Below are 25,354 nucleotides of genomic sequence, written 5' to 3' on the forward strand. Positions count from 1 at the left end.
TTAAATAAAATCTAATGCATGTCAACATACTGATTAGCACCGGTGGATTTTCACTTAATAAATCAGCACAGTAAATTTGTTTATCCCATAAAATCCCACACTAATACAGGTCAGTCAAAATCCCTTTCGGGGCATTGCAAACGTTAAGAGCATTGCAGCTTTATGAGCCAATTTTATCCATTCTGGCGGATCTCACGACCTGTTCAACAGATCAGTTTTACCATCGCTTTGATGTTCCCAAAGTCCCCAAATCACCACCATTTTACCAGGTACACAAGTTGAATGCGTGAACAGTACCTTTAGCAGCCTGGGCTTTCCACCTCTCCCTGTTCTGATAGACTTCTTCATTCCACAAAGCCTTGAAGTTCTTGATGTCCACCGTCAGCAGAGAGCTTTGGCCTGATGAGCTGCTGTCCGAGCCCATGCTCTTCACACTGTGCCTTTTGGCTTCATCTGAGCTAATACTGTTCAGACTGGACAGACCAAAATGACAGGGGAGAAGGGAGTGAAGGGTTAAATAAGGCTCAGAGTCTCCAACCATGCTAGCAGTCCTGTGTGGCTGAGCTAAATGCTAATGTCATAATGTTAACATGCTCACAGTGGCAACGTGCTGATTTTGTGTTTATCATGTTCAATATCTTAGTTTAGCATGTTAGCATGATAATGTTGATCATTTAAAGTGCAGCTCAGACTGATAGAATTGTCATTAGTTTTGCATCTATTTGGTCACGAACCAAAGTAATAGACAAATTATAACAAATTTTGACCTGATGATGGCACTACATGAACACATGATGTTTGATTTATTTATCACAGTGAGAATTAGACAGCGTGTGAAAACAGTTGGATAATGTCTTTTGTTGTTCAGAGGTTTTTAACTCTGAGACGTAATTAGATTCAGTCTGACGTTCATTCTCTGTGGATAGCCGAGGCAATTAAGGTCCTTTAAAACCATTAGTGCTTGATTGCCGCAATTTGCATCAAAAATTGCACTCCTTCTTGGAGTCATAACTCAGTCAAATCTGAACATACAGGCATAATACTTAGTGCCAATTTGCCAAAATATAAAAAATATATGTTTTTCCAATTTATCATGCACAGGACATGAATGTCTGTTCCAAATCTCATGGCAATCCATCCAATAGTCGTCAAGACATTTCACTCAAAACCACAAAAATCAACCTCTTGGTGGCGCTAGAGGAGAGAAATTCAGTAGATCACCAAAGTTGTTAGGACACAGTGTATGATTGCCATCAATGTCTGCACAAAATTTCCTGGTAATCAATTCAAAAGTCTTTGAGATATTTCAAAAACCAAAATACTGTGCCAGCCCTAGAGTCACGCCACGAGCCTGGATAAAAAAACATGAGCGTTGAGATTCAGAGATACTCTGATAGGAGAAAAAGGAAAGACAGGTGGATAAACAGAGGCACACAGACTGAACAGACATAGTTACAGATGATTGAAAGCAGCTATAAATGCTGTGAGGAAACAGTCCAAGGAAACCCATAAGCACCCAGGTGTGTACGTAGACAAGGAGACTGCAGAAGTGGCAACAGTATCTGAGATTTCCACTCGGTTAGCTTTGACTGGAGGCCCACTGAGCGATGCTAATGACTGCTGTTAAGGAGAAAGGGGAGGCTGATATTGATGTGCAGGTGCAACGGAAGATGCAGAGCCAGGCTCCCCGAATACTGCTTTATTTTCTAATCATCTCACTTCACAAGAAAACAAAGTTTAAACAAATGACAGACACAAAGTTTTTAAATGATCTCTGTCTGAATAGTTTAAATATATTCTAACGCAAGAGCAAGTGGAATGTACTTTCATATTTGAGTGATTTTAAAGCTTTGCACATATCTTTTTCAGTACATGGCTGGAGGAAAAGTATTGAGCCAATTAATTAAGCCAGTGGAGACAGAATCACTTCCTTTTGTATCTCGAGAAGCTATTGTGTATGCCAATGCAGCACTGAGGCCCATTCTTGATCAGGGATGGCAAGGCGAACTTGACTAGCATCTCTAAAATGTCAATTTCAAGGTGTGTGGCTCTGTCTGATGAAAGGTGGAGACATTTCCACGCATAGAAATGGATTACTCATGGGAGACTCATCTGCTGTTCTCAATACTTTCATTAGATATGCTGTTACTGCAGAGGAGCTGTTGCGGTTTAATCACGTCATTGAGCGTGTAGTTACTCAGAGAGATATGAGAGGTGAAGGGTAGGAAACAGTAAATTTTCCATCCCTGATTAACCAGACTGGTTGATTAAAATTTACTCAGATGTACATGAAGTCACTCTCGCCCATCTGCTCAGTCCTGCTATTCAACAGAATGTACGTATCCAAACTTTTCAGTGCTAAATGATCTCTCAGCACAAAAAAAGTAGTGTGGCAGCTCACCTCGAGCGTCGAAAGCCAGCAAACCCTGAATGGGAAGCCTCATCAATGAGCGGTGTGACGATACGCTCCATCATGTCTGTCAGCACAGTGAAGGTGGGCACGACAATGAAGTCTATGAACCCTGGTGACCAAGACATTGACAAATGCAGAACATAATGTTATTATATACATATTTATATTACTTATCAAAGTGTTTTGAAGAGCTCAGTGCAGACAGGGAAGGTGACAAGGTCAGAACAATCAATGTAGTGCTATGTATTTTTTAATTATTAGAGACTGGTTTTACATCTCTAATAACTGGTTTTACATTTTACATCTGACATTTCCAGAAGTTCATCATAATTTTTCCTTCCACCCATACAAGAAATCTTAAATTATTTATCATAAAGTATCAGGTCTATCAGGTGCATTAATAATACAGGAATTTACATAACATTTCTACTTTTTCATTACTATGGGAACCTAACCTATTTCTTCATGATATATTTGCTGTAAGCCGCCCAGCTAGCTCAGTTGGTAGAGCACGAAAGATAAGCGGCAGATGATGACATGACATGACATATTTGCTGTACTGATATAAATGTATGTAAATACAGGAAATAATGGGTGTTGTATAGATACTATTCTACAAATGATCAAACTCATGCTGGAGCAGCACAAGGAGCAGGACTGTACATATACAGTCATCATATACAGGTTTTGTATGCATGTGAGGGTGGAGTAGCCACTCACCAATCTGAGACTGTGCCACCATAGTGGACTTTCGGTCACAGAGCGGAGAGAACGGCAGCCCGAGCTCTGCTTCTTTGTCCCCCTGGAAACACAGTGGCTTCCTTAGTCAAAATCATTCTCAGTCTCTGGCTTCTAGAAAAATGTTCTCCAGACACGGTTCACTGTGTGTGTATGCATGCACTCACTCACAAACACACACACCACCACCATGCACCATATGCTCACACTTCTATCAACAGGCTTTTGGATTTGTCTGGCTCAAGTGCTTTTGGGCCACAAATGTGTTTCATTTTCTCTTCTGATTTGTCACAAACAGATGAGATGTGGAGTCGGGAGGCAGCGTTCTTTGTAGAAGCTATTTATCGACAATTCACATCCCGAGAGACAAAGGCGTTGTGAAAGCAGCCACAATAACAATAGTACTGATAATGAGAACAATGTGGATTAATAATGGAAGAGATGAAAGCAAAGTGGCACCAGTTAAACGTCTGTCCTTCTTGTTGACATTCACAAAAACACAATCTATTATTTATAGCCAAATGCTTTGTTTTATCAAAGAGGTAATGTTCAGCATTTTAATCTTCCATGGCGCTTGTCATGGCCTCATTTTGAAAACGTCAAAGAGCAGATATAAGATATTTGCAATTATACTCAAGAACATTACAACATATTACTACACTTACTGATGTAAACTGCTTTGGAGGGTAGACTTGCACCAAAGTGCCATATTAAAATAATATCGTCATTTCGCAAATATCGTCATTTTATTTTATTCTTAGTGTGACTCTGCAAAAGTGTGTAAGAAACCTTTACTTAAAATTTACTTAAATTTACTTAAATATGCTTTTTCTGACATCTAACCAGCAAATAATACAATCCAAAACAGCAGCACCAAAGGAGCAGATAAAAGCAATGCTGACAAAAGATAAATCAAAGCTACTTCAAATCCAGTGTTTCATCTTTCTGCAATCCCAAGAAATCCTAAGAAAATAGTTTCTACTAGAATCCACAGCAGGTTCAACAGAGCAGATATTTTCAAATAAGTGTTCAAAAAAAAAAAATGAAATTGAACATCTAAAAGAACAGCTACTAAATGGACCTTGCAGTGAGATTGTTTTTTTTAAGAACATTAATGATGTCTCCATTTTATTTAGGAGTTTCACTCGACTCGTGTGCTTAAGGGTAAACTTGCCTAATGGTTTACTGGGGCACTTAAATGCACTGCTGCCATCATTCATTTTAACCCACAGTGTCCAAATTTGGAAAACCTTTAACTATACAGGAAAGGTGTTTCTAATATTTAGTCTGCTTCTACTGATATAATGTGAACAGACAATTTATTAGATTTACTGCAGGATCGCTGCATTAATTATAACTCTGTATACATAAAAGTGTATATTACTTATCTGCGTATGTGGCCACCTGTCATATTCTCTCTGCATTCATCAGAACTTCACATTCTCAAACCAAGTCAATTTTATTTATACAGAACCATAAAGAGCTAGTCTAGACTGTACTCTTTGTAATATTACCACAGAAGTATACACTGAACCAGCCACCTGTGACCTGCCAGGTGCACCCACTCACCTGTCTGAAGAACTCCTCAAGAAGGGAGGTGGTCCAGCGATGGTGGAGGTCCCAGCTTTTGGCCGGGTGGCTGATGTCTGCCGTGTGCAGCAGCAGGGACAGGGCTTTGGGCTTGTCAATGCTAGAAAAGAGAGTAGATATACGATTGAAGTCCACCTGAGTCCTCAAATGACTAAAGTCTTATTCATTTGTTCTGTTCTTTTTTAAGTGGTTTTGTACATTTGCTTTTTGTTGTATTTTATTTCTTCATTTCTGTTGTTGCTTTTGCACTGCATTTAAGATTTTTTATAGAGAAAAATATGTCAAAGTTTATGTTAAAGAAAAACAAACAAGTTGATCTTAATTAAGTACAAATTGGAATAAAAAGATTGAATGTATCACCCTTTAATATAATTGATCTAAATCACCACTGAAGCAGACAGTTTTATTTCTTTCTTTTACAAGTTGCACAGTTAATCAGAATAATATAACTTGTGTATAATAATGGTGTGACTGGTAATTTTTTGTTGTCCTAGAAAAACTACATCACGGAGATGGACAGAGAAAATTCCTGAGAAATCTGCTACCAGAATATCGAAAAATACCATTCAGGAGAAAGATACAGGAAAATTCTCAAGACACTGAGTGTCCCTGAAGACAGTATGGCCAATCATAAAAAAATGGAAAAAATGTGGCACAGCTGCAAATGTGTCTACAGCAATCTGTCCTCAAAAATTGACTATCTGTGCAAGAAAAGCACAATAAAACATAAAAAGAAGTGGGAGGGTGTACATTTTTGATATAATCCAGACCAATTGTATTTTTGTTCTTTAGGCTACGTGCTTCAGCACATTCAGTTTAAAATAAGTAGTTTTAATTAACTCTCAAGAGCACTGATGTGAGGATTTTGTAGGTCTAGGATAATTTCTACATAAATGTTGTGATGGCATGGATCCACTGGAGACACCTTTGAACTGTAAAACTGGTGACAGACACATGGGCAAAAATATTTGTCCTCTAAATCTCATTTAAAAGATGTGTAGATATAGACAGTAAAGCTATACATTTGACCATGCATACAAATATAAATACATGTACCCAAACAGCAACCAAAAACAGAAAAAACTCTACATTCAAGAAGATACCGCCTCCATTAGGCTAATCAGTTTTCTGCACTTGAACACAGTGTGAAGATTTATCACCTCACCTCATCAGACATCGGTGGTGTCTGAGACATCACCTGATAACCATATCAAAATATCATGTTTAATGGTCTGATGCATGAATGGACAGGCACAGACCAATATGGAAAATAGGAACACAAATGAAAACACTCACACACACACAGCACAAGGTTAAACAGAGGTGAGAAGCTCAAATTTCCTCCTGTTCCATTTGTGGCAGATTGGATCTTAAAGTGCACTCTAAGCAGGCCTGGAGCAGACTGGTTTGAATTACTTCACATTAGAGTCTATTCAGCATTAGGGCTTCCGGCAGACTGCAATCTCTCATTTATGTGTACATGCACTTGTGTGTGTGTGAGTGTGTATACACTTGTTTTTTCTATGGTTGTGTGGACAAATTCTTGTTAAAAAATCATTGCGGGGACACTTGGCATTGTGAGGACATTTTGGCTGGGCCTCACAACTTTAAAGGTCTGTTTTAGAGTTAAGACTGTTTCAGGTTTAGGGGTTAGAATTAGGTTTAGATAAGGGTTAGGGGAAGGGTTGGGGTTAGGCATTTAGTTGTGATGGTCATGGTTAGGGTAAGGGGCTAGGGATTGCATAAGTCAGGGGGCCCACACCCTGTGCAGAGGGACTGGTTTTGATGCTCCAGGTGCCAAAAATGGGCAAGATTCAAACCAGAAACTGCACCTGGCACCTTACAGTCAGAAAACAAACCGACCACAAGTGCCTGTTATGCTGGGAGCTTTTTTCGGTCTTCACCATAAGTTATTTAGTCAGACAACTGACCCTTATTTCCTAGAACCTTTGAATGTTCACTTTGGATACTGGACTTCAAAATTCAACGCACCTTGTTGCTCACTCTCCACTTTTTTTCTGATTTCTGGTTCTGGGTGAAGAAATATTTATAGATGCTGTTTCAGGGTAACCCATTTTGTATCTGTGTTAAATACTAAAAGCCACAGAACAGGTGTGCTGGTAAAGGCAATATTACATTGTTTGTGGATGGCTAATTTTTTCTGCCTGGCCATTTAGCTGTGGCAGGTCGACAATGCTAGCAAACCTGCCAGCAATATTTTTGGCGCCAACTGTTTTTCACCGCAGTATACCCTTCCAAATCTGGTGTGTCTGCACCATAACTCTGTCTGTGTCTGAGAGGCCTGTAATAATACCCCACTGTATACCTGTACTGAATAATACATGACATTTGGTGCTATTTGTCAACAAAATACGCATTCCATTTCTGCATTTTTTGCAGAGTAAATAACATCTGAGCATCAGAAATCAGCCCATGTTTGTTTGAAACAGTCTATTTCATATAGAACATGAATGTTTATTGCACTTCTATGAGTACACCCTTCAGGGCAGGGTTAATTGGGTTGTAAACAATGGGTGGTTAGTAAACAGCAGCAGATTGCAGGGTTAATGGAGATTTAAATTGCTGGGGTGAGGGTAGGGAGTGTAAACAGTGGTGAGGGAAAAGGCAACTGACCCCTCAGGTTGTTGTAGGAAGTTCTTCATGGCCTTAACCTGCTGGAAATGGCAGGACATATCTGTGGCCAGCACCATCTCCACCACCAGAGCCCGCAGCTCTCTGAATGAAAACAATGGAGAGGAAAGAAAGAAGAGGAAAGCATGAGCCATGTGCTGTATAATGAACTGTCAAACCCGCAGGTAATAAAAGCCGACTCATTTCGGAAGTCGCTAAAGTAAATGAAGGCAGCCAACACAGTTTTTGAGAGCTATTTATAATATCTGCTTTGACAAGCCCCAGCTTATGCCATGTGAAATCGGATTGCAGCTGTCTCCTTTAATGTATTATTGCACATAACAGTTCCATTTAGGACAAAGTTGTTAGACCTTGAAGGTAATCCAACTTTTCTGATTTGGACTACACCGAGCACAGTTGTTCATCTTAAAACATAAGAGATAAGAAGTTCACACTGGGCTTAAATGGCTGATGTGTACATTGTGGGAATGTTCTGCTTGACTTCTATCTGTCTCTATCTGTTCTCTACTACATCTCTGAGTTTTATAACCCTTTGCTGTCACTCAGCTCTTTCATCTTTCTGTCTGTCTCTCTCTTATTGTCTGTCTGTTGAAGTATCTGTCACTCTGACCTCCAGTCATCCTTGGAGAGGTTGTAGAGGATGTTCATCTCGTCGTCGTCTTGCAGTAGGCGGTAGGCTGCGCTGACATGGTGACTCTCCAACACTGAGCGGTCATTATACAGGATTGCTGTGTCTGACCTGCCAGTCAAAGAGAAAGCAAAGCAGTAGTTTCACATTGGTTTATATGGGAAAAACAACATTAAGGGCAATAATAAATCCTGAGAAGTTGTGTCCCTTAATTATGAATGTGATCAGGTTTTGGGATGATGGACCACACCAAACATCTGAAATCTTTTCCTTTTTCATTTTCTCTTTTACATCAGTTTGTATTTGCATATGCATTTGTTATCTCTCTCTCTCTGTCTCAACTCAAGTTCTCAGAAATGATAACATCGAGGAAGTCTCAGACTTCAGGCTAACGGCTTGGAGTTTGGAGTTCATTTGGACTCCTGTCCTGCCCCAGTGATATTACTTCACTGCAGGCGATCTGAGTGTGGATATAAAGTCCCTTTGCTGTAAATGAAAACATTGATCGGGTGACTCAGTGCCATGCATTTTTGATTTTATGATCCATTACCTTGTCTGAATGTGGAAGTTGTTTGTGGTCCCCGTGTGCTCGTAGTCGTGCACCGCTGCCGCAAAGATCATGGCGAAGATCTCCAGCTCAGTCAACCAATGCTGGAGGCAGAGGCACAGGAGAGGAGGGGGGATGAGGGAAAGAAGTGGGATGTGACAAGGCAGGGGGCAGGTGAAGATAAGGAGGAGGAGGGGGATATGAAGAAGAGCATATAGAAGAGGGAAGGGTGTTGAGGAAGGGAGGCAATGAGATGGAAAAGACAGAGACATCGACAGGAAAGAAGGAAGGGAAAGTAATGAACACAAGTGGAAAGAATGGACAGAAATTAGAGAAGAGAAATGAGAAGCCAGTGAATGGAAAAAGGGGAGAATGCAGGGAAAGGTACATCATGTCGTAAAGATGTAGAAGAGAAAAGTGATATAAAGGATGCAGAGAGAAGCATTTGGCGTGAGGAATACATTACCGTCAGGCATGAAAGGAAACAAAGGGGGAGGAGGAGATAGAGGAAAGGTCAGGAAAGCAAAGAGGAAACTTTAGACAAGACAAGCTTTATTGAGAATCACATTTTAATCTGTCACGTTAAGACTCCTCTGTGCTCCTTCCCTCTCAGAGTGAGATAGTGTCTCAGTCTGGTTTGTCACTGTTACCAAATATAAATGAAAAAGTCATGCTCTCTCTAAGTTTATCAAATGAGTTAATGCTGTCACAAGGAGAGACTCCACATCACATCATGCTTTCCAATTTAAGTTTTTCAGGTCAAGTTTAAACCTTCTTAGGTGCAATTCGTGACTACAACAAAGAAGAGGTTGACGTGCAAGTAGTAAGGCACTATTAAAGGAACAGTTTCGCATTTTGGGAATTTTTGACATTTCCGTTTTCTTGCTGGGTTTGATGACAAGATCAATACTAGGGCTACAACTAATGCTTATTTCATTATCAACTCATCTGAACACTTATTTCTCAAATGAGTGAATATTTATTTTGACTATAAAATGTAAGAAAATTGTGAAAAAATATCTGCTATAAATTCCCACAGCCCAAGACGATGTCCTCAGATGTCTTATTTTGTCTGACCAACAGTCCAAAACCCAAAGATATTCAGTCTACTATCATGTATGACAAAGACAAGCATCATGCCATCTGAGAGCTAAAAATATAGGAATCAAAGGCCAAAAGAATTTGCTTAATACGGACTGCTTTTATCCATGGGTGTTGATGTTTAATCCGCGACTATATACAGCATCCTCACACCTGTGAGTGGGCATTTTCCTCTGAGATGTGCATGCATCTGAGTGCACTCACGTACACAGAGTGGGGATTTAGCTCAGGAAGCCCAGTCGATATTGGTGACTAATCAACAGTGGGGGATGGCGGACTCATTATGAACGGGGTGATGGGTGCAAGATGCCCGATCCATCCCTCAGTATATTTCCTCACGGGCCTTCTTTATGAATGACCTGTTGATTGTTGATTTAATGGAGTCTGGAGGGCCTGCAAAATGATAGATGCTATTCTGCAGCTCTCCCAGGAGCCCGTGGCTCTGGCAGTAATGTGGTTTACTCCACAAGGCACTGCCCAAAGAAACACACCATGTCGACAGCTGTCGCAGCCACCTTATTAAGGTGATTAAATAAAAACACTGGAAGCGGGGGCGGACGGCTGTTTGGCTGGTTGGGGACTTTGAACTCAGTGAGGCTGGGTTTTTTTTTCTCTTTACTTACCCTAAAGTCACTGCAGTGGGAAGGAGTGAAATATAGGTCACCAGATGGAAAAAGAACAAAAGCAACATGAAGTATGGAGAGTAGAAATGAAGCGGTGTTACGGCAAAAGAACAGACAGACAGAAAATATTTGACTTCAAATGTTGAGACAGTGACCATCAACAAGTGTCACATTTTGACAGATATTCTAAGAAAAATGTAGGTTGATGTTTTGAAAGTTGCCCCGAGCAAGACTGGGATTAAAGAGTGATTTTCCTTGGGCATCTTGTTTTTTTTCCGTGAAAGAATGGTTCATGGATTTTCCAAGAAAAAAAAAATAGCCATATTTAGAAGCTGCATGTCAAGCAAAGCTGCAATTAGGCTGGCAAACGTCAGCTGACAGAGATGTTCTGAATACCATGTGGATAAAATCCCCCTGATTTCACAGACTAAGCTTCAACCCAGTGAGCTTTCTTTCTTGGAACCAAACCAACATGTTCAGTGGGTTTCTGTACAGTATATGCTGATAACATCATGTCATCTAACCTGTCCATGTACTACTCACCACCATGCCGGTCTTGAGTAGCAAATAGTGTACAGTCTGTGTGACATCTGCAGCGTGTATCAGGTTGTGGTAGGGGTTTTTATGTTTGCTGTATCCCACTTCCAGGGCCTCCACAAATGACACCACTGCGGAGATCGGGATCTGACGGCAGAAAAAACAAATGTCTGAAAACACTGCAGACAGTAAAGAACTTCTGCAAGCTACCTGGTGATTTAAATGATGAGCACATACAATTTCAATGCGTGCACAGTTCCCTCAGCATCTGAAACTGCTGTCATAAAATCATGGATCATTTAAGCTACTGCAGACTATGGCTACATGTTTATGTCGGCTTCATTGCCTGTGTCATTTACTCTCAGATGCTGGTCCTTCAGGTGGAGTGTCCTCAGCAACAAGATGCTGTGGAAAATGAGCTTCCCCAGTATCAGATGAGATGAAGTATGTCCACACCCCCCCGCCCCCGCCCACCCCCTCGTATTATGGCCATTGTTGAAATACAGCAACATAATCTAACTCTTAAGAGAGAGACAGAGAAGTGCGTGTGCTCACTTCCATTAAATCAGACACAGTGAGGGTTCTTATCTGTATTGAATATTTTTAGTTTCTCCTTTTTTCAATCACAAAAACAACAGTATACCAGAGACCATGATACATTATATCCTTGTGACTTTACCTTGAAGCGGCTAATGAGGTCGTATCGTGTAAGCAACTCGTAGAATATGAATTTAAGCGCGTGATCCCCACTGGCCTCATTTAGAGCGAACACGTCAAACGACCACTTGTCAACATTCTGTGTGGGAGAGGAAAAAAATTAAATAATCACACAGACTTCTCCTTAAACAATGAATTCATCTTCCTCAGTAAAAGAAAAACTTGCAAAAGAAAAACTTGTTCAGACAGATGGTGCTGCAAGTGCAAGGGTGTAGGTTTGATTTTAGAAGTGGGGGGGTACAATGAAGTAACAAAATGAAGTTCACTGTGCTTTCTATAATAACGGTAGTACAACAAAAATAGAAACTCTATGTGAATCTTTGTATTTTTAGTCCTCTAACCCTTCTTTAAATCATTTTCAGTTTCCTCAGATATTGTACCTGATACTGACAGATAATGTTGTGCTTTCATCTTTACTACAAAGATCACTGTGCTTTACTGTCTAGTCTTTGAGTGATGTTTGACATAAGCATCTTTTTATGAGAAGATTAATTGTAAATAAAAATATCACTCAAGTACATTTTTTTTAGCCCTGAGTAGTGTCTGTAGGTATTTTTATAAGCTCCTTACAGTTTCAACAACCTAAAACAGGTAGGGCATCCTGTAGTTAGCCTGAGAAACAAAATTCAGGCCATCATCATTTTTTATAATAAACCTAAAACAATACAAGTGAAGGTGCCAAAAACAGGATTTGGAAAAGTGAGAGAAGAATACCCTTCAGTTCCTGTGGAAAGTATGCCCTTGTGCAAAACAGTTTTTTGTAAATAACTCTAGATATGTATGATTTCAGCATGTGTGTGTCTGTGTGTGCACAAAGTTGCTATTCATATCTGTGAGCTTCTGCTTGGGAGTGTGTGCACGTGTTAATACCTTAAGCACAGATATGACAGAAGGGGGGTAGCTGAGTCCCACCATATTGGAGGTGCGTCGGTACATCCTGTTTGGATGAGATAAAAACATCAAATGAAGCGCACCACTGAGTGTAAACACCAGAGGTTACCAGTCCGGCCTCAAACCACAGCCTGGAAGGCTCCCCGCCAAGACTCACTCTAAATCAGCCCAACAGTATGAAACTGTTAAAAAGGTTAAGATGAGAAAAGGCAACAGCATCTGCAAGTCGGATTTTTTTCTGCTAAAGGTTTAAAGCTATGTCAAAAATGAGGGACTGAAATATAAATTAATTTAACCATAAAATGCAAAACAAGCTGCGTAATTGCCCATGAGATTTAGTCAAGTATTTAGCATAATTTGGAAGTTGGTGTGCATTGCTAAACATCTACGCATTTTTGTGAAACACGAGAAAATGCTGTAATTTCAAAAGCAGATGTCTTTCAGTAGTTTCCAAAAATGAAGCTAAATATCAAGTTGGCCTTTTTGTCACAATTTTTCAAATTTAAATGCAGGACACCTCATACTGCACCACACTGTTCCACCTTTTTATTTTCACTCTATTTCTTCCTCTTTTCCAATCTTTCTTCATTGTAAATGTCTGGGGAAAAAAACTAGTCTGCCCTCTGTAAAAACAGATTAAGAAAGATTATAGCTTACATACTTGAGGCTTACTGATTTCAACAAATGCATCGTTGCATGTTATTGTGTGATAAAGCAGAGCCTTGGAGAGGGGAGCTGTTTGTAACTCCCTGAATAAATGTGCTTAGCCAAGTTTGCCAAGGCCATGATGATATATGGTTGATTCAGGTGAGTGAGTCACTGTGCAGAGGACGCACACATATTTACAACAGACTGAAATTTTAAAAGGGCTGTAGCATTTTATTCAAAGCAAGCTGCAGGGCATTAAAATTTGAATTATTTCCCCCACTTTAGAGGATGCCTCTAGTTTTCATTCATTTTGGCACACACATAAGTTCAGATAGATTCATTCTGCATGCATTTTTTCTTTCTCCACTTTGAGACAATTTTGATTGTGGAGGGCGCTATATAAATGAAATTGAATTGAACTGAATTCCTCACTCACATCTTTTAAAATCTCATTTACCCCTTTCTTATTGTGTGCTTTACCATTCATAAATAATTATATACACATTATGTAGAGCTGCACAAAGACTTACTGGCCATAATCTGTGATATTTCTGATATTGTGACATAGCTTTTTTATTGACTTCAAAAAAATGTACTGTCAAAGTAAGGTATAAAAAAACTAACCCAGACAAAGATGAAAGCAGACGCAGTGTTGTGAGTATGATGGATGACCTGAACTGAAATGACCTCAAAGCGAAAACCTAATACACTATGCTTTGTAAAATGTCAGTGATATAAAGGGTACGTGCAGCAAAAGCACTGAAACCTTCAAGAGCAGTGTAGATGTCCATTTCTTATGCAAGGCCAAACTAAAGATGTTGACACAATTGCTTTAAGTCGCTCCAGGCTACTCTGGTTTAGGTTGATCAATGATAGATCGGCAACTTCAGGTGAGGAAAGATAAAGGTGACAATCCATAGAAATTATTTAACATAAATAACTGCATGCTTGTGTGTAACTGTGGTCGTGTTTACCTCTCAACAAATATGCCAGCCTGAACGGCGTGGACGATGCTGCGGAAGCGAGGTTTTTCTTCATTGCGTCGCAACATCAGGCCCATCTGGCGGGTGAAGGTGGAAGCCAGCCAGTCCCGCACCTCTGACGGCACCGACTCTGACTGGATGTCGCTGAGCTCATCCTCTGTGTCCACCAAACGTCTGAAACACGGGAGAAGGGGGGTTGGGGTTGAAAAAGATAGAAACAAACAGAAAAAGAAGCAAAGAGAGGAAAAACAGACAGATGCAGAGACTAAAGGCTTACTAAAATATTTAGCATTTATCGTAGGTCTACTTTCACAGGGGATCAAACTCAAATCCCAGGGCTGCCCATCAAATAATATCACCTCTTATGTAACATCAAAACAACCCAGGCCTCTTGAATCACCATGATGCAGAATTCAAATCCAATTGTGCCATATAATTCTCCACAGCTACCCCGTTGTGTTGACATGTACAAGGGATCAAGAGCAAAGCCTGCTGGTCTCCACCCTCTGGACTGAATACATGTTCTTATGGCATAGAGAAAGCATCACACTGATAATCATGGTGCTACATGGATTCTGCACTGGACTGTTCATCATCCTCCATCCTGGAGTGGTCATGCCATTGCTGGCCCTAATCTTTCTGGATCTAGATGACGAGAGGCTTACATAATTCTATAAGCCTGTCCATATCTCAGACTGTGGACATGCATTTAGCTGTTGAGATTCACTCATGTAGTATATTCCCTAACCTTAACCATACCCGGAGAACAATTTGCCATAAGAAAAAAGCTTTTCATGAACTCAAACAAGTATTTTTTGTTGCCTAAACTTAAAGATACAGATATATATATGTCATTTAGGAAAAATGACAAGAAATTGTTGACTTCCCATTGAATCTGTAAAAGTATTGTATTCACAACAGTAATTAAAGGCACAGGTGCCTTAAAGAAAAATGTACTTAAAGTATCAAAAGTACTCCTTGTGTAAAATTACCTTTGTCAGTGTTACATTATTATAGTACTTGTTGGTCAAGGTGACAACGCAGAAATACTAAATGGTTAAAACGAAACTGAGAATTACAACACAGGTTAATTGCCATTCTAATGAGAGTCACCCATTTTACAAAGTCTGGCCTTTGTCAGTGTTGCGCCATTGTTCCAATAAATGAACCTTGTTGATATTTGTTCCACTGTCGAAGAAAGCTGTTGTTTTCTTACCTCGTCTCCTCGATGTAAACGGATTCCAGCACCGACGCCGCATACTCTAGGTTTTTCTTGAGGTCAGTGAGGGAAGCCTCTCCTCTCTCCAACTGCTTCACCAGACATCTTAATCTAAAACAGAGATTCAACAGTCATTTAACAAATGGGATTACACCCCTGCCATCTTGACATGATAAAATAATTGCAACTGATATTCAATTAATCTGGTCTCGGTTTCTGCTGCACAAGGCAAGATTGAAAAAAACCCTGCACTCTCGGTCTAAATCATAAAGTGAGACAACATATAAAAATACAATTACATGAAGTGATAAATCAAAACACGGAAGTACAAACTGACCAGCAGTATCTGAGCAGAGAATCAGAACACTTTCAACATTTTCAAAATATTCTCCTTTTTAACTAAAATGAATCACTGTGGACTCAAAAGTTGGGTTAGGGTTATTTTGGCTCCATGAACTGAAGAGCGGATACGGTTGCTGTATAATTCTACTAATATTTTTCTGTTTCCTGTTGCTCTGCATGGTTTATGTGCTGTCTTAAGACGGTGTCTTGTTGCATTCTGTCTGTAATTTCTAAGCATTACTTCTTTGGCTTTAATGCATCTCGCCAAAGGACTGTGGTTGAAAACTAGCCAGCTGTCTACCACTGGTACATTTACAGAATGTTGATTAACGAGCGTTGTCCTTATAAATAAATTAAATGAAATGTTTACTTGAAATTCGTTTTCCTTCCAGTCCATTAAAGCTCAAATGGGAGTCTCAGTCTCCTTCTTTTAAAAATAACATTTCCCTTTCAGATGTCTTGATTGGCATTAGTGTAATACTATCCCGTAGGTCTTTCTCATAAGAGACGGTCTGACTTGTCAAACACAGGTGTAATTAATAACATTAATAATGTGGCTGCAGTCCATCTACTGTACATGTGTCAGCTGCACAGCTCTGGTATTGTGCATGTTGGATCACTACTGGGACACTTAATTGGAATGGAGCCATCGTTAAGGTTATTAGTTCCACCTGTGCTTTTCCTGCGACGACAAGTCAAAACGTCAGCTGTTTGAAGGGTCTATTCATTCTAAAAATTGCAGACCTTTGATGTCTGCAGACTCTGCTTGGACTCATTTGCATGTGTTGGCTATTGAAAATTAAAATATCTTTAATATTGCAGTACTTGGTGCTTGTGGCTTTTGACACCACTGACAACTCTATTTTATTAGCCTGCCTGCATATCTGGGTCAGTGTCACTCCTTTTGCCCTTGACTGATTCAGATTCTATTTTTGTGAATCTTGAGCACTCCAACAATAATTCCTGGAGACAGTTAAGTGCATTATAAAGTGATCATAGCTGGTGGCATAAATTTTCAAGTGCTTGTCTTGTGGATGACGGTTTAAAAGTTTGCTAAAGCAGCCTTTTGTACAATGTATGTACAATGTAACGATGTTACATTACAGGAAGTTTTACAACATGAAAAATTTATCTTGTATTATAGTTTTAACTGGCATTTTTAAAAATTAATTCTGGTGTACATTTATTCAGTTATACTTATATACTTTATACTATAATTTTCAACACTAATTGTGTTGAAAAGTGTTTAGTGTTTCTTCGAATATGCTGAAGTCCTGACAAAAGCTCAACAAAAACAGCACTAAAGAGAAAAGTACTTTAACATTTATACCAATTTCTGCACACTGCAGCCTCTTGCAGAACACCACCTGCTGCTGTGCTGGAGGTCATGTGCTCCCTTTCACAGTGAATGCCCACAGAGGCTTGGCTTGTTGTTGAATTATTAAGCAGAAAGGCGGGAGAGTAGAAGGTTTCAGATGCTCTCATTGATTACATTCCCTGACAGCAGTTGAAATTTTACCAACTGATGATCCAAATTGTTTCTGTGGAGACGGTAAAGGAAAAATATCTCAATACAAATATTACTGAATGTATTTTGGGCCATTTATTCCTTTTAATGGCCAAAGTTGATCTTACTGGGGGCTGAATGTGTTGTGTGTACAGCAGAGAAATATCCACTCCATGTTACCAGATATCATAATTTTCTACACTCCACCAGACTTAAATATCTCCTGAATGTTGAAAGAAGTCCTCAAAAATAAAATGAATTCAATCTAACTTCTATCTGGCTGTAAAGCTTCAATGCTAACCTCTGACATACTGTCTGCTGTGCAATAATATGAGGTGGGAAATGCTGAGAGTCAGCCTCTGCAAAAAAAAACCCACACAGTCATAATTTCCATATTCATGCAGAAAAGTCTGGTGAGATGTTTAGCAGCACTAGGGAGTTTACAGCCATCCTAGCAGCTCTGTGAGGCTGTACTTAAGCTCAGTGTACAGTTCACTTGATGCCATTTGTTCAAAAACCATGGATAAACACATTCTCACAGAATGACTGAATTTCACGGTAATCCATCCAATAGATATCAAGATATTTCAGTAAAAAGAAACAGAAATGTCAAGCTCATGGTGGCACTAGAAGAAAATTGAAGGGATCTCCAAAGTCAGAAAGATTCTCCTCTGCAAACAGTGAATATCTGTCCAAAATAAGGTGCCAAATCATCAAGTACATTTTGAAATCACTGATAAAAGTTAAAATTTTGACCTGCAAAATCTCGGGGGCTCGACAATGGCATTAGAGTTTATCCTGTGGGGATCTTGAGTAACTGAAGAAAATTTCATAGAAAACCATCAGATAGTGGCAACACTGAAGGAAAAGGCAGAGGTTCACAACAGTCAGCAGGAATTAATCCCCTAAGAACATGAATGTATGTACAAAACTTTGTACCATCTCATAGTTGTTGAGATATTTTCCTCTGGACTAAAGTGGTCGACTGATTTTTTGTTTCTTTAACTATGACAACAGCTGCTTCACATGCTGATATCTCTCTTAAGCTGCTGACAGCTATTTTAGGAATCATAAGGAAGTGAATGGATGAAGGGTAAGCTTTAACTCTGGAATCACTGCACATGTGATTTAGTTGCCACTAATAATGGTTATTAAGAACAGCTGTGTGCCAGTGAGCTTCCTTGCTAATACTCAGGAAATAATATAAAATATATAATATAAATACCCTACCTCCTTCAACAAAGCTCCTTGTCAGACTATAATTCACCATACAATATTGAAATTTTCCCTGTTGGTCATTTGTTTTGACTTTACATGTTGTAGCGCACCAGTGCAGGCATGCTGCGCTTATTTGGTAGCCCATGATGAATGAAATTAGCACATGTACTGAAAGAAATGTTTGTCTCCACTGAGTGTTTCTGTGGAAAAGCTTTGTCACAGGCTCGTTGCTTTTGTTTGTCTAACAATAGCCTAAACTGAATGCCTGATCAATTTTTGCTGTTCAGCCAAAAGATTTACAAGATGTGGAACATCCAGGAGGGCTTTATAGTGAGAATTAATGCGTTTCCACAGTGTTGAGATGAAAGAGGAAACTATTTAGAGACAGAAAGATTTGTTTTCTTTTTTCCTTATATCCCTTTGTTCATAGGATGCAAATCATCTTTGTCGAGGCTGTACACTCTTGGGCTTCCTTTCAAAACCAAAAAGAAAGACTTGTGTGATGATGACACGTCTGCCAGAATGTACAATAAATCAATGTCTCTGCCAACCAAAACAAAATTGGCTCATTTCACCTGCTGTCATTAGCAAGGGAAACAACACACTAATATAATAGCATGGGTTAATAGCATGGGTCAGGCCCAAAGTGATTCTTGGGCACAGAGCCAACTGGAAATTTCTGTTTAAGCCAGAGAAAATGTTGGTAGGGTGGAGGAGCAACAGCCATGTAATTTGTAATGGCTGAACACTAGGTGGTGAGGTACCGAGGTGATTTTCTCAGTTTCTTTCAGCATCAAATGAAAGAAAAGAAAATACTGTATGTAAACATTTAACTGATTAGGATGCTTCTGACTAATGGTTGTTTTCATTACTGAAACCTCTTAATTATTTTTATAATTGTTTATTTAGTCTATAAAATGTGAGAAAATTGTAATCTATTCCTTGAGCCCACGGTGACTTGGTCTTCAAATTTCTTGCTTCTAAACAACAGTCAAAAACCAAAAGATATTAAATTTACACAACAAGCTGCAATACTGACATTACACACGGTATAGGCAATTTTTTGTCATTTTTGTTTGATAAATGCAAAACGGTTTTCAGCTAAATTAATTAATCAACTAACTAATTTGGATCTACATGCTTTAGATCTTAAAAAAAAAAAAAACACTCAGTAAGTACTCCTGGAGGAGATAAATTTACGTAGAACTGATACTGTAGAGTAGCACAGATTTAAATGTACATACTGGCATTAGTGAGTGTAAAAAATAAAAACAGAAGATATTAACATATGTGTATATAGAAAGTATTGCCTTGGAAGAAATTTTGCTCAGCTTCCACTCTGAGAATATTGCTAATACATATACATGAGGCACAGCTGACAGTGGTGATAAATATAGTGAAGGTATTGGCTTGACTTAGCACTGTATGTGGCCTATGGTATATACCATCCACACAGTGCAGGTACTGTAACAAGCAAAACCACAAAATATTGCCAAAAAGCCAGTTTTTCAAACACTGAGTATACAGGAGAGCAGAAAAGCCGTTTATAGGCATTTTCATACTGTTTCCTACAGTTGGAATCCACTCAAACCACCATGAATTCAAGCTGACAGTCACTCTTCTCTCTCAAATTAAAATACAAAAGCAGCTGTTCTCTATTGAAGTTTAAAATAAAAACTTTTTGTGTGTCATTCCAAAGATAGATTTTGAGTAGATTATCAGTTCTAAGTATAAAGGGTGTGGGTCTCCTAAAAGATGCAATCATCTGTGCAACAGTGATTTCTGAATCCAAGGTCCAAAGATAGCGTATCATTTGTTGCAGAGATTGTAAAGCCCTTTGCCACAAATTTGTGATTTTAGGTTATATAAACAAACCTGATTGACTTGGCTGCACTGGAATACAAAAGGTTCAGACTTTCACTTCATTTAGTCTGAACAACATGGTGTCACCTGCGAACATATGTAGTTTGAAGGAGTGGCACTGAAGAAGAGACAGCTCACTGCCCTGACCAGCTCCATGGCTGAGGTTCACTGTTTTTGATGTGTGCTTCCCAGACTTACTATGCGATATCTCCTGTTTGACAGATCAGTAATTGACTGACAAATGGGGTTAGCAGTTAAAGCTTGGCCTGTGTGAGCTTTAATATGATGGTCTTCAATGGAAAAAAAAATCCTGACGTGTTACTTGAGCTGCTATGATATGAAAAATAAAGGTGCAGTGCCACATTGAATATGTCATGACAGACCTTTTGGTTTTGTATGTGAACTGTGAATAGTTTACCAGTGCTACCTCTGTGCTGGCTGAAGAAGTGGATTAGCACAATTATCTCAGAGATGTTTTAACTGCAGAGGTCAGAGAAACTATAAGGGGTTTGTGGGCAGGAAAAGTGCATTTACAAAAGCATGAGAATAGAAAAGCTAGTGGCTAATAATTGGAAATGCAATATTTTATTTAAGCAGAATATACTCATTGGTTTGCTTTTTATTCTGAGTGAAATATCAGTGTTTGGACTTTTTTCTACTCTGTGCTTTTAAACAGAATTGAAAATAGAGGTTCAAATAATTTTTTTTCATTAATATAAAATAGGAAACAATCATCAGCTATCATAATGTAGCACCCTCCTTAACCATCCCCTAAGTAAATAATTTAACTTAGGGGATGGTTTTTACAATCCCTACTATTATCTCATGGATGATTTTTTTTCCCACTACACTGACAAATTTCAGTGGTCACTGGGTTAAGCAGGCCAGTGACAGAGCGAGTCAAAGACATGAGCCTCCAGCTGTCTGCCTCTATATCTGAAGATGAAAGATTTATTTGTTTTTTCCTCATAGGGGTGAACAGAGAGCACAGGGAGGAGATTAGAGCTGGAATTCAGGTTGAGAGCATTTTCGTCCTTTATTCTCATTGCATCCAATTCTTTGGCCTCGACTGACCTGTTCAGAGAGAGGAATGGGGAAAAAAATGAAAGGACCGGAATGATCTGGTGTCAGACTAGAGCCGCCCTGCAGCGTAAAATGGGGCCCCACAATGCTCAACCTCTCGACAGCTGTTGTGACAGCCAGAAGTGAACATGGAAAAAAAAGGGGAAATTAAACAGCAGAGGGGTAATGTAGCAACAGCTTTCTCCTTCCTGTTACAATTGCTTTGTCACTCAGACAAAAAAAAAAAAAAAACACTCCTCATACCCAATGGGAAAAATAAAAATAAAAAATTAAATACATTCCATCCTGACCTAACTCGCGAAAAAAAACAGGTCTGCTTTGAGAAGCCACAGCTACAGTCAGGGCCTATTTTCCACACAGCAGAAAGCAGGAGAGGGGATAAATGGGGCTCGTTGAGCAGAGGGGAATGAGAGCACTGCCAGGATGCAAAAATTGGTCAGCGCCTGTGTTCCAATGACATTCTAGCCTAGACGGTGTGTAATCAATGGCCTGGGGTCAATGTAATCACCCGGGGAGATTAGCATGCTTTCAGGGAATACACACACAGGTTTGGGGCTGATAAGCGGAACAAGGCCTGTAAAAACACGATGACTCAGTTAAGCCCTGCAGCCACATATTCTGCAGCGTCGACCATGATTTGTGACTGCAGCAGGTTCGTCAATAAAACACTGGAGTCCCGGGACATCTACATTTTGACAAGACAGATGGGGTAGAAGCAGGAAGGCATGAGGCATGGTTTAATCTGGAGCTGGCCTCTGATCAACAACAACAACAACAACAATGACCAAAAAGAAAGAAAAAAAAGAGCTCAGTGTTTAGATCAGAGCTGTTTTCTTCTTCTTATGGTGAACATGACAGTTTTTCATTATCAGATTCATTGGTTTTCTTTCCATCATATAAATCCCATGATCTGAAAATCGCTTTCTATGGGAAGAAGGGATTATTTTCATTATAGATTAATCTATTGATTATATTTTTGATATAATCACTAGATTAGAGCAGAGCTGAAATATTCATACGTCTTGTTTTGTTTAAACAACAGTTAACTGGTTAACTGTGATATTTGACAAAGAAAAGCATGAAATCCTCAATTTGAGAAGCTGGAATCAGAAATGTTTAGCATGTTTTCATTAGTCGTGCCTCCAAAACGACTGAAACGGTATGCTGATTATCAAAATAGTTGCAGATTATTGTTCTGTAACTGACTAATCGTTTCAGTTCTAATACAATTAATTAATCATGACACTTGACCTGGCCCTGGATAAGCAGCAGAAAATGGGTGGATTAATGGATAAATGGATTAACCAAATCAAAATTATGAATTAATTTAAGGTCAGAGGTCTAGAACAATAATACTAGGGCTAAAACTCATTTGCACTTCACTGTAGAGCATGTTTTAATTTATTCTCTTTACACCACAGTAGACAGAATAAAAAATCTTGTGATCAGTAAATTTAAATCAAATCTATATCTGCAACAATAGCACACATTGGAAAACAGTCCATATGCACAGTAAGGGTTTTGAGAGATGACACTCTTTGTTTGTATCTGAATTTGTTGAAAAAATGTTGGAGTAAAATGCCAAATACACACTGGAGTATTAAACTGCTCTTTCTTCAATCAGATATCATTCAATCATGATGAAGTCTGAATCAAAAGCAGCGGAACTAAACAACAAAAGCAGTTATTTTATCCTATTTTATGTAAAGTCCATTGTTGATTTGTGTGGACTGTCTTTCAAGACCACATGAATGCACCATGGGTCACCAGCAGACATCTTCCACACTGTCAACTGCATTACCAAGCCACATTATTAACACTGACAAGAACAAAACAAAACGTATTCACTTTGATTACCTAGAAAACAAGTTCTAAGTTTGTGGAAGATTTTATGTTGTTGCTATTTAAATGAAAACCAATTTTCAGAAGTAAATTGAAAAGTCTTTGATATCTATGAGAAAAACAAACATGCAAAACACCAATTTAGTTTTATAGAAAAGCTTGCTAAGAGTGATTCTCTTTATAGTACAGCAGCTTGGGCCTTTCTGGGCCTTTAATGACAAATTTGTAAAGAACAAAGCAGAGGAGGAGAATTGTTTTCTTCTTCTAAAGGAACAATTGATCCTTCACTTTATCTGTAAAAATTCAAAGCAAACCACATTTGAAAATACCTGGCTTTCTCTGAACAGCAACAAAATATTGAAAATTAAATTCATTGTTGTACATTGGCAAATATTGTCTCGGGATTCAGAAACCTCTCTATTACAGACAGAACAAGCCGTTGTGTCCTGTTAAAATGTCCTTGAAATCCTCCCCCTCTGTTCTGTGTTGCTGTGGAATGTGAGCTAACTGCTTAAACTGTACGTAAATACAAATGTTAATGTGACACCCACACTGAGCGTTGGTGGCCATTCAGTTTTGGGTGGGAACAGCTACATCAGGCTCAGGCTGCTGTGGATGGCTCTAATTAAAATTACAAAATACTGCAACAGTGCAAGCGAGCACACTCTCTGAACAATATTGGTAATTCCTTCAAAAAGTTCCGATATCTGTTCTAAACAAAGCCTCTCCCGTGGGAGGTTGCAAATGACAGATGTGACAAGAACGGCGGGGGACAGAGGAAACCTTAAAAAAGATCAGTGGTTGGCTGAATGCAGCCCACTCATGTCAAAGTCTGCCAATCAAATCCACAAGATGAAGTAAAAAAGTCTTCCATAACGCTATGAGCACAAAAAAAAAAAAAAAAAAACAGCAATAGAGAGTCAGTCAGTGGATCAAAACCCTTTGTTCATGTTGTAGAAGGTGAAATAAATTCAGAGGTTTCCAATTTAATGCAACGAAGACACCAAAAGAAAGGATATGTGTCTAAAACATTACAATAGACGCAAAAGGAAATTACGAGATGTGACCTTGTGCTATATTTACTGTACATTCTTTGTTCACTATCCACTATTTATGCATGGCACCATACAGAAACCCATGAGCTATCCTGAGATGCCAATTAACTTTTTTGCCGTCATGTTTTCTGAAATCACTGAAAGTAAACTAAATTTGTAGTGCTGCAATATGTGGTTAATTGAAAATGTTGGACCTGTTCACCCAAACTGAGATGACCCGCAAATTTATTGTTAGATGTACAAAAAAGTGCATATGACATTCAAAACTGCACAAGAGACACATAGTTGACATGGTTACACAAGTTTAAAAAGAGTTAGAGTAGATTATAACAGGTACATAACCAAAACACTAACTGTGGGTCAGAACAACCCATTGCTTTGGGTGGTTTACTATCCACTGGCACTAAGTAATAATTAATATTATAGTATTGCGTAGGTGCTATATTGGCCAGCTAGAAACAATCAATGAATATACTAATCACATGCAGTGATATCGATATAACACCCCAAGTGTGTAGCATGTACATAAAACAGAAACAGCATGCCAGTATTACACAAGTAACCACTTGACCTCAACCTCGCATACCACTATCTTCAACTGTCAGCTCCAAATAAGGCAATACAGGTTTTTTACAGCCTTTGATGCAGCTGTGCGGCATTGAACTTTGGCTCAAAGCTGAAGCAAGCAGGATTTTTGTGTAAAAAAAAAAATCTCTTATCTAAAGTGGATTGTGAAAGGCAAAGATGTTCTGTCCACCTCCAGTTCAAATGCTGCATTTTGGAGTCTATAATGTTAAAGGTTGCTTTGGGCAGCTTTATGAGGTGGGAGTGTTCTGAGACAAGATCTTATGAGATGAATTCGTGTACTCATACATTTATAGCACAGCATTTAGCACGTGAATGTTATGTAAAACAGTTTGGCTTATTGTCAGTAATATTTTCACAGTGCCCAAATGGTCCCTAACTTCCTGTATCCACATGGTTTGATAGATCTGTTTCTGTGCCACATCCCATCATCCTGTTCATTAATACATCACATTAAGCAATTAATGATACCATTTACTGGCACCCTCGACCGTGGAAGTGTCAGGTCAGAAAACATTTAATTTCTGGAACAGTCTCTTTGGACTGCATTGACAAAAGGGCTTACTTTGTTG

General features: G+C 39.0%; 1 protein-coding gene across 6 annotated transcripts in view; it reads right to left on the reverse strand.

Annotated features, from left to right (window-relative positions):
- The window catches only part of pde1cb (phosphodiesterase 1C, calmodulin-dependent b), an 83,655-nt gene that overhangs the window by 5,894 nt on the left and 52,407 nt on the right, over positions 1-25,354 (reverse strand). For all 6 annotated transcript variants that reach the window (XM_041055246.1, XM_041055245.1, XM_041055244.1 and 3 more), the window contains 12 exons: positions 15,285-15,398; positions 14,060-14,242; positions 12,417-12,483; positions 11,509-11,625; positions 10,836-10,976; positions 8,572-8,672; positions 8,004-8,132; positions 7,376-7,477; positions 4,721-4,841; positions 3,134-3,215; positions 2,402-2,522; positions 298-473 (listed from right to left, as the gene is read on the reverse strand). In XM_041055246.1, coding sequence (XP_040911180.1) covers positions 298-473; positions 2,402-2,522; positions 3,134-3,215; positions 4,721-4,841; positions 7,376-7,477; positions 8,004-8,132; positions 8,572-8,672; positions 10,836-10,976; positions 11,509-11,625; positions 12,417-12,483; positions 14,060-14,242; positions 15,285-15,398 — 1,454 coding nt within the window. The remainder of the gene's footprint in view (positions 1-297; positions 474-2,401; positions 2,523-3,133; positions 3,216-4,720; positions 4,842-7,375; positions 7,478-8,003; positions 8,133-8,571; positions 8,673-10,835; positions 10,977-11,508; positions 11,626-12,416; positions 12,484-14,059; positions 14,243-15,284; positions 15,399-25,354) is intronic.

Source organism: Toxotes jaculatrix, chromosome 14 (genome assembly GCF_017976425.1).
Source record: "Toxotes jaculatrix isolate fToxJac2 chromosome 14, fToxJac2.pri, whole genome shotgun sequence".
In the NCBI taxonomy this organism is placed as follows: Eukaryota; Metazoa; Chordata; class Actinopteri; family Toxotidae; genus Toxotes; species Toxotes jaculatrix.